At 39.0% G+C, this 10,287-nt stretch overlaps 1 protein-coding gene across 1 annotated transcript in view; it reads right to left on the bottom strand.

Moving 5' to 3' along the window:
• Window positions 1-312: 312 nt before the first annotated feature.
• LOC128706478 (multiple epidermal growth factor-like domains protein 6) overlaps window positions 313-10,287 on the bottom strand; it is a gene marked incomplete at its 5' end in the record, with an annotated part of 20,741 nt that continues 10,766 nt past the window's right edge. The window contains 6 exon segments of the mRNA XM_070081880.1: window positions 313-518; window positions 1,464-1,577; window positions 1,991-2,131; window positions 2,745-2,927; window positions 6,176-6,374; window positions 9,121-9,162. Coding sequence (XP_069937981.1) covers window positions 328-518; window positions 1,464-1,577; window positions 1,991-2,131; window positions 2,745-2,927; window positions 6,176-6,374; window positions 9,121-9,162 — 870 coding nt within the window.

The following is a 10,287-nucleotide window of genomic DNA, read 5'->3' as shown; positions in this document are numbered from 1 at the left end:
ATTATTGTTGAGATATACTTTCTTATAGCTAGGCTTTTCAAAATTCCCTCCACTATAAGGCTCCAAACTTTAGCTACTCTCAGATAACACATCTTTAAAGTTTTAGTTTTTCCTGTTACTAAATCCTCTTGTCCTGACTACCTTGTCTTCCTGCACCTCAGTCATAACATCTCTCTCTCCATTCCTAAAACATATTAGATTACTCTTTGTCCCTCATCTCTCATTTACTTTCCTTTTATTGTAAAATTACATTTTTTCATTGAATATAACTGTCACTGAATTATATGAACCTGATAAAACCTCAAAGAATTTAATCATAGTTATTGCTTAAGAAAAAATTAATATAGTGTTCCAGATATTCTTTAGAAAAACAAATATCTCACCATCCTCCTCGGTACATTTGGGACCGAGCCAGCCTGGAGTGCAGGAACACCGACCGGTAACAGGGTGGCAGCTGCCTCCATTATGGCACTCGCACACCTGCCTGCAGCTTCCGCCATACCTGCCAGGCCCACACGCTGTCCACCCAGAAAACATTTCTTGAAGAATAATGTACATAGTTCCATTTTCTAAAGTTTTAAGCTAAAGTGTTATGAAAGGTGTAAACCGATATATGCATAACTAGAAGTTCCAATTTACACACTGTTTACAGATAAAGCAAAAGTAGAACAAATGGTAATGCATTACCTGGTAGTAATGTAACTCCAGTATATGTAAAAATTTCCCTGGTTTGTAAGTACGGATGTTATGTATTATTACATTCAAGGGAAAGCGCTAATAACATAGGGGGAGACCACCTGGGAAATTGAAGGAAATCAGGCTTGATTAAATTAAGGGGATGTTAGTTTCAATTACTTTGATCAAGAGGCTATCAGATGTATGTAGCTTAGAGCGTTTGTAAGTCGAGGACTTGTGCACGTGCTTAAGTTTGCTTCATAACATGGAATACAGGGCTATAGCTGATGCTCCTGCATTATACATTATAGAATGTTGGTAAATTTAAGAAGGTATCCTCAGTACCATGACCATGTGCATTGAATCTCCGCAAGAGATGCCACAAAACATCGTAATATTAAGAAGTTTGTCCTCAGTATTAGTATTTACCATTCAGAATTTACCCAGTAATCTGTGTTTACTAGCTAAACAAGTAGCCCATAAAAGTACGTAACAAACTACGTATTTCTATTAGTACTATAAGTAATATTACTGATGTTAGGTAAATGGACACAGATGCAACTAATGTTGCCACAATAAAGTGTCACATTAGTTGTATGTTGTCCATTTACCTAACATTTTGTCAGTAATTCTACCATTATTACTTATATTATTGATACCAAATACAAATGTCATAACACAGCTGAATGAGAGATACATACCATGTGTGTTAAAGATTCTGTTTTCAAGCTTTTAGAGAGCATTTGAATTAATGGCATCAATTATAGAAAAAATGTATCCACACTTACGCATGGCACAGTTTGGCCCTTTAGTGCCAGGAGGACACTGGCACTCTCCCGTATCTCTGTGGCATGGATAATCTCCACACTGACACTCCATACGGCAGTGACTACCAAACTTCCCTGAAAATGTGTAAAGTTAGATCATAGCCTCAAGCATTGCATAAGTTTAAAAATGCTTCACTGCAAATCAGCAGCAGACTATCAGTTCACTGCTGGATGCTGGCATATACTTCATCTTCCTGTCTTCAGCCATACTCTCCCAATGGATTGCAAATTTCTCTGTCACCTTTCCACCTAGAGGTGGGTATTTTTTTTTTAACTCGGTGTACCTCTAGAAACCTCAATGTCAATCCATTCCTCTGGCATTATACTCGTATGAAAAATGGTATGGCGATACCGACAAGATGTGGAAAATGTTTTGCCACTAGTGGCGAAACGTTCCCTCATTATACTTGTATCTTGGTCCACTGTCAAAGTAATTTCCAAGTTGTCGTGGGGAACAATTATCCCCTACGGCTGCAGGTAAGACTCACCTGGAGGACAGGTGTCAGCGCAAATGTCTCCAGTAAAGCCTGGAGTACAGCGGCACTGCCCAGTTTGAGGGTCGCAGGATGCACCATTCTGGCACTCACACACACCTGTGCAATATGTACCATAGAACCCAACTGGACACTCTGAAATAAGGAAAACGAGCAGAAATCAGCACCTGTCTCAATTTTGACAATTTCATACGAATACAAATTACATTTTACATAACTGAGAATTGATTTGGTGAATATGTTGTCATTGAATAACTTAATAAAATGAATACTAGGCAGGGACTCGAACCGTAGTACAGCACTAGACCTGGAATATACAAGGAGTAGGGTTCGATGTCTTCCCAATGACATGTTTATTCTTCTTGTTATATGTTTATAATGTGCACAAACTAGTCTAGGATGGATATGGAGTGCATAATAATCTAGGTAATACCATCAACAGGATTGATATGGGGTGAACAAAAATCTAATTGTTAACATCCACACAACAGATATGTGGTGCACAATAAACCAACCATTATCATCCACAAAATGGATTGAAAAATAGACTAGCGACTTCTGTGCACAGGATTGATATAAAGTGCACAATAAACTAGCAATTACCTGTCCATAGGGTGAATATGAGCTGCACAGTGAACTAGCTGTTACTGTTCACTGAATGTACACCAGGTGCACTAGGACAGAGAGTACGTACATAGTAAACTAGTTACAACAGCCAACAGTATAATAGACTTTTTGAGTAACTTACCCAGTTCACAGTAGCGGCCATAGCGGCCAGGGCCACATTGGCAACAGCCAGAAAAGCGGTCACAGGAGACGTTGTGGTGACAGGAACAGTCCATTTCACAATTAGGACCATAGCGGCCTGGACTACATTCTTGGCTACAGTTTGGCCCAGTCCAGCCCAACCCACACTTACACTCCCCAGTCACTGAGTACAAAGAAAACTACTGTAAGTATAAACAAAGTTCTAAAGATATGATATTACATAGATATGTGTGAAAAATATCTGAAATATGTTAATATAAAGAATTAGATTTTAGCCCTTAAAGAGGCTAAAAATTAATTACCTGCCTGTTTGCTCACCTGTTTATAGTTGCAGGGGTTGAGACTCGACTCCTGGACCCATCTCTCTGCTGGTCACTACAAAGATTCACTCATTCCCAGGTGCGTGAGCCCTTTCATACCTATACTTAAAACTATGTATGGATCCTGCCTCTGCTATGTCATTCCACTTCCTGATAACCCTAGTGCAAAAGAAGTATTCCCTAACATCCCTGTTACTCTTATGTCCAGCTGTGTCCTCATGTACCTGAGACCCACCTCTCGAATACTCACCCTGTCCAACTGTGAATTCCTTTCAGTATTTTGTGCATTATAATCATGTCACTCCTGATGTTTGTTATTAATGTCATCAGGTTAAAGTTGAGCCCTAACATATGCTCTGTAGTGTTGCGAATATCTCCTTGTTAACTTTCATGAATTTGCCCTTAAATTTACCCATCTGTTGAGACACGTATTCGCTTGTGTGCCTCTGTCGAAGTTCTCTGAACTATGCTCAACCCTAGATCCTTCTCATCCAGGGAGGTTTGCAATCTTTGTACCCTGAGCCTATACTCCGTTTCTGGGAGTCTTTTCCGTTCCCCGATTTTTATAACATTGTATTTGCTGTGGTTAAATTCTAATTGCACTTGTCAGACCAATCTTGCAGCACGTCCAAATACGTTTGTAGTCTTTGCCGGTCTGCTATTGTTTATCATTAGTCTTATCATCTGTGAACATGGACATTTTTGGCTTGACTGTTTTCTGTCATGGCATTTACGTACACAAGAAACAGTACTAGACGCAATATGCACCCTTGTGAAGCGCTGCTCATCAAACGTCCATTCCAACACCACCTCCAGAACAATTATATATATATATACAGTGGACCCCCAGTAATTGACCGGTTCTGTTATCGACCAACTCAGTGACAGGCTGGTTTCTCGGCGCCCGGTTATCGGCCATTAATTCGGTGATCAGCCGTTAGGTTGGGGCCACTAGTATGTCAGTTTGGCTGTGTGTCTTGGTGGCTGAGGAAGCTTCTGCTCATGCATCCAAACATTTTGCTTGTTTCCCATTGTAGTTTGTGTTATTTTTGCAGTGCAACTGTGAAATAAGTAACCATGGCTCCAAAGAAAGTTCCTGTGGTAAAGAAAGTGAGAAACACCATGGAATTTAAGCATGAAGTGATAGAAAAGTTTGAGAGTGGTATGAGGGTGGTGGAACTTGCCAGGATGTACAGCAAGAATAAATCAACAATTACATCCATTCTGGCAAAGAGAGAACAAATAAAGGATGCTAATGTTGCAAAAGGAGTAACTTTTCTAACTAAACAAAGGCCACCAATAATGTAAGAGATGGAAAAGCTATTATTATTGTGGATTAAGGAAAAAGAATTAGTGGGAGACAGTGTTGTGGAGTCGATTATTTGTGAAAAGGCAAGGCAGTTGCATGAGGATCTTGCAAAGAAAATGCCTGGAACAAGTGCTGCAGTTTGTGAATTTAGGGCCAGCAAAGGATGGTTTGATAGATTTAAGAAGCGTAGTGGCATACACAGTGTTGTAAGGCATGGTGAGGATGCAAGTTCTGACAAATGTGTGGCTGAAAAATTTGTCCAGGAATTCCAGGAGTACATAAAGGCTGAAGGATTCAAACCCCAACAAGTGTTCAGTTGTGGCAAAACAGGCCTGTTTTGGAAGAAAATGCCAGGAGGAAAATCCCAGGAGGAAAAGGCACTGCCAGGACACAAGCCTATGAAAGACTGACTTACTCTTTTGTTGTGTGGTAATGCTAGTGGAGATTTCCAAGTGAAGCCTTTCCTCGTGTATCACTCAGAAAATCCCAGAGTGTTCAAGGAAAACAATGTCATGAAGAATAGTGTGTGTGTGATGTGGAAAGCTAATCATAAGGCATGGGTCACAGGGCAAATTTTCAAAAAGTGGGTTAATGATGTGTTTGGCCCAAGTGTGAAAAAATACCTCCTGGAAAAGAAATTGCCACTCAAATGCCTCCTGGTACTGGACAATGCTCCTGCACATCCTCCAGACTTGGAAGACCAAATGTTTAGGGACTTCAATTTTATAAAAGTGAAGTTCTTGCCTCCTAACACCACTCCTCTCCTCCAGCCCATGGACCAGCAGGTCATTTCTAACTTCAAAAAACTCTACACAAAAGCAGTGTTTCAAAAGTGCTTTGAAGTGACCTTGGACACTCAGTTGACCCTAAGAGAGTTCTGGAGTAATCACTTCACTATCCTCCATTGCATAAGCCTTATAGGTAAGGCTTGGGAGGGAGTGACTTCCAGGACTTTGAACTCTGCTTAGAGAAAACTGTGGCCAGATTGTGTCCAAGAGAGGGATTCTGAAGAGTTTGAGGCTGACCCTGACCTTGCCGACCCTGTGGACTCTATATTGTGGTACTGGGGAAGCCCCTGGGGTTGGAGGTGAGTGGCAAGGATGTGGAAGAGATGGAGAACCACAGGGAAGAGTTAACCACTAAAGAGCTGCATGCATGCAAACAACTTAAGTTCTTCCCAAGAGCATTTTACATTAACTTTGCAAGAAATGACTAAATGTAAACTACGTGGAAGGTTGTCAAACTTTTCTAATTAAAATTTATACATTAATACAGTAATAATAAAAATAATGTACAGCTCAACTGCTTAGATATAATATAAAAATAACATGAGAAACTATCCATATCTTAAACCGACATCTTTAGCTCTTAGTTACAATGATGATAATAAAGTAATAATAATAATAAACCAGCATTAAATTACACAGATGCATTTGCAACAAGCTCAAAAGTTTCTGAGGAAAGTAAGCAATCTCTTGAGAAATCCCAAGACCCAGAGAGACATGTACATCCTTTCAGTGGCTTTCTTGCTTATCCATTTGCATAATAATAATAATAAGTATAAAAAAATATTATCATTGTTCTTATGAATCCATTATTGCTATATTAGCATGGAAGAGCAAAACCTTAGGAGTTATACAGTGAATGGAGGATGGAAAGTAATGAGATCTTAACTAAGGATGCAAACAGCCACTCCAATTCCTTTGCATCAAGAGCCCTTCAGTAGCATCAAGGCACCCCTGTACCTCCCTCCCATGAAGGGCAATGAAACCATGAACTTACGTGGGTTGCATATGGCGTGGTTGGCACAGCTGCACTGGAAGGCACACCGCAGGCCCCAGGTGTGTCTCGGACAGGTCATCTGACAGTTGGTTCCTGTGAATCCAGCAGGACATCGGCACTTCCCTGACTTGGTGCACACGCCCCCATGCTCACATGTGCAAGTCTGGAGTATGTGTCATCAGTGTATATATTGTATGTACTATAAATGCACATGATATAGATTTCTAAAAATGAAGAATGGAGAAATTTAATCTGAAGCATACACACTGAATCAATTATATAACAATCATGAAAATATACTATATATATATATATATATATATATATATATATATATATATATATATATATATATATATATATATATATATATATATATATGCAATAAGATCACAGTAAACAGGTGATTTCAGAATATGCAAAACAACCACTCTGAAAGAATAGAGAAATTCCAAGCGCTTTCGTGACTACTCACATTATCAAGTTCCTTGATAATGTGAGTAGTCACGAAAGCGCTTGGAATTTCTCTATTCTTTCAGAGTGGTTGTTTTGCATATATATATATATATAATATATATATATATATATATATATATATATATATATATATATATATATATATATATATATATATATATATATACACACACACAGTGGACCCCCGAGTTTCGTGATTAATCCGTTTCAGAGAGCCTGCCGAAAGTCGAAATTCACGAAACTCAAAACCATTTTCCCCATAAGAAATAATGGAAATAAAATTAATTCATTCCAGACACCCAAAAATATTAAAGTAAAATATTTTTTTCAAATTAAATAAAGATTTACATACTGAAAACAATCAGAAATCAAGTACATGCATATAAAAAATAATAATAACATTACACATACCTTTACTGAAGATTTCTGGGTGGATGGAAGAGGGGAGGAGGGGATAGGAGGAAGGTGTACACTATTGTTTGGAAGGAGAATCTCCTTCCATTAGGACTTCAGGTAGCAAGTCCTTTTCTGGGGTTACTTCCCTTCTTCTTTTAATGCCACTGTTAACAACTCGAGTCACTGAACCCCTGTCGCACAAAATATCTGTCCAGAGAGGTCTGTTTCTGGCATTTCATGATTTGCCTGAAGTGGGACAAGGTTTTGTCACTGAACATGTTGCAGATATGGCTTGATATATATATTATTTTTTTTTTTTTTTTTTTATTATCACACCGGCCGATTCCCACCAAGGCAGGGTGGCCCGAAAAAGAAAAACTTTCACCATCATTCACTCCATCACTGTCTTGCCAGAAGGGTGCTTTACACTACAGTTTTTAAACTGCAACATTAACACCCCTCCTTCAGAGTGCAGGCACTGTACTTCCCATCTCCAGGACTCAAGTCCGGCCTGCCGGTTTCCCTGAATCCCTTCATAAATGTTACTTTGCTCACACTCCAACAGCACGTCAAGTATTAAAAACCATTTGTCTCCATTCACTCCTATCAAACACGCTCACGCATGCCTGCTGGAAGTCCAAGCCCCTCGCACACAAAACCTCCTTTACCCCCTCCCTCCAACCCTTCCTAGGCCGACCCCTACCCCGCCTTCCTTCCACTACAGACTGATACACTCTTGAAGTCATTCTGTTTCGCTCCATTCTCTCTACATGTCCGAACCACCTCAACAACCCTTCCTCAGCCCTCTGGACAACAGTTTTGGTAATCCCGCACCTCCTCCTAACTTCCAAACTACGAATTCTCTGCATTATATTCACACCACACATTGCCCTCAGACATGACATCTCCACTGCCTCCAGCCTTCTCCTCGCTGCAACATTCATCACCCACGCTTCACACCCATATAAGAGCGTTGGTAAAACTATACTCTCATACATTCCCCTCTTTGCCTCCAAGGACAAAGTTCTTTGTCTCCACAGACTCCTAAGTGCACCACTCACTCTTTTTCCCTCATCAATTCTATGATTCACCTCATCTTTCATAGACCCATCCGCTGACACGTCCACTCCCAAATATCTGAATACGTTCACCTCCTCCATACTCTCTCCCTCCAATCTGATATTCAATCTTTCATCACCTAATCTTTTTGTTATCCTCATAACCTTACTCTTTCCTGTATTCACCTTTAATTTTCTTCTTTTGCACACCCTACCAAATTCATCCACCAATCTCTGCAACTTCTCTTCAGAATCTCCCAAGAGCACAGTGTCATCGGCAAAGAGCAGCTGTGACAACTCCCACTTTGTGTGTGATTCTTTATCTTTTAACTCCACGCCTCTTGCCAAGACCCTCGCATTTACTTCTCTTACAACCCCATCTATAAATATATTAAACAACCACGGTGACATCACACATCCTTGTCTAAGGCCTACTTTTACTGGGAAAAAATTTCCCTCTTTTCTACATACTCTAACTTGAGCCTCACTATCCTCGTAAAAATATATATATATGTATATATATATGTATATATATATATATATGTATATATGTATATATATATATATATATGTATATATATATATATATATATATATGTATGTATATTTCTTTCTTTCAACACACCGGCCGTATCCCACCGAGGCGGGGTGGCCCAAAAGGAAAAACGAAAGTTTCTCCTTTTACATTTAGTAATATATACAGGAGAAGAGGTTACTAGCCCCTTGCTCCCGGCATTTTAGTCGCCTCTTACAACACGCATGGCTTACGGAGGAAGAATTCTGTTCCACTTCCCCATGGAGATAAGAGGAAATAAACAAGAATAAGAACTAGAAAGAAAATAGAAGAAAACCCAGAGGGGTGTGTATATATGTGCTTGTACATGTATGTGTAGTGTGACCTAAGTGTAAGTAGAAGTAGCAAGACGTACCTGAAATCTTGCATGTTCATGAGACAGAAAAAAGGACACCAGCAATCCTACCATCATGTAAAACAATTACAGGCTTTCGTTTTACACTCACTTGGCAGGACGGTAGTACCTCCCTGGGCGGTTGCTGTCTACCAACCTACTACCTATATATATATATATATATATATATATATATATATATATATATATATATATATATATATATATATATATATATATTATATATATATATATATATATATATTTTCAGTGGAGAGGAATAAATGAGATTAGGTCAGGGGTTTCAAATAAAGTTAGAGCTAAAGAAGGAGTAGCAATAATGTTGAAGGATAAGCTATGGCAGGAAAAAAGGGACTATAAATGTATTAATTCAAGGATAATGTGGAGTAAAATAAAGGTTGGATGTAAATAGTGGATTATACTAAGCTTATATGCACCTGGAGAAGAGAGAAGTGTAGAGGAGAGAGATTTTGGGAAATGCTGAGTGAATGCGTGGGGAGTTTTGAACCAAGTGTGAGAGTATTAGTGGATGGGGATTTCAGTGCTAAAGTGGGTAAAAATGTTGTGGAGAGAGTAGTAGGTAAATTTGGGGTGCCAGGGGTAAATAAAAATGGGGAGCCTTTAATTGAGCAATGTGTAGAAAGAGGTTTGGTAATAAGTAATACATATTTTATGAAGAAGAGGATAAATAAATATACAATGTATGATGTAGCATGTAAAGAAAGTAGTTTGTTAGATTATGTATAGGAGAGTGGGTGCAGGAGGAATGAGGAGTGATTGGTGGAATGATGAAGTAAAGGGTGTGATTAAAGAAAAAAAAGATAGCTTATGAGAGGTTTTTACAAAGCAAAAATTTTATAAGAAGAGTAGAGTATATGGAGAGTAAAAGAAAGGTGAAGAGAGTGGTGAGAGAGTGCAAAAGGAGAGCAGATGATAGAGTGAATAAGAAAAAAAATTTGAGTGAGTTAAACAAGCTAAGAAAGCCTAGGGAACAAAATGGATCTGTCAGTTAAAAATAGAGTAAGGGAGTTAGTAAATGGGGAGATGGAGGTTTTGGGTACATGGCGAGAATATTTTGAGAAACTTTTAAATGTCGACGAAGAAAGGAAGCGGTAATTTCATGCATTGGCCAGGGAGGTATACCATATTTTAGGAGGAAGAAGAACAGGATGTGAGTGTGGGGGAGGTGCGTGAGGCATTACGTAGAATGAAAGGGTGTAAAGCAGCTGGAACTGACATGATCATGACAGAA

This window comes from Cherax quadricarinatus, unplaced genomic scaffold (assembly GCF_038502225.1).
Source record: "Cherax quadricarinatus isolate ZL_2023a unplaced genomic scaffold, ASM3850222v1 Contig4786, whole genome shotgun sequence".
In the NCBI taxonomy this organism is placed as follows: Eukaryota; Metazoa; Arthropoda; class Malacostraca; order Decapoda; family Parastacidae; genus Cherax; species Cherax quadricarinatus.
Note: the sequence above shows the minus strand (reverse complement) of the source record. Positions and strands in the feature narration are given on the sequence as shown.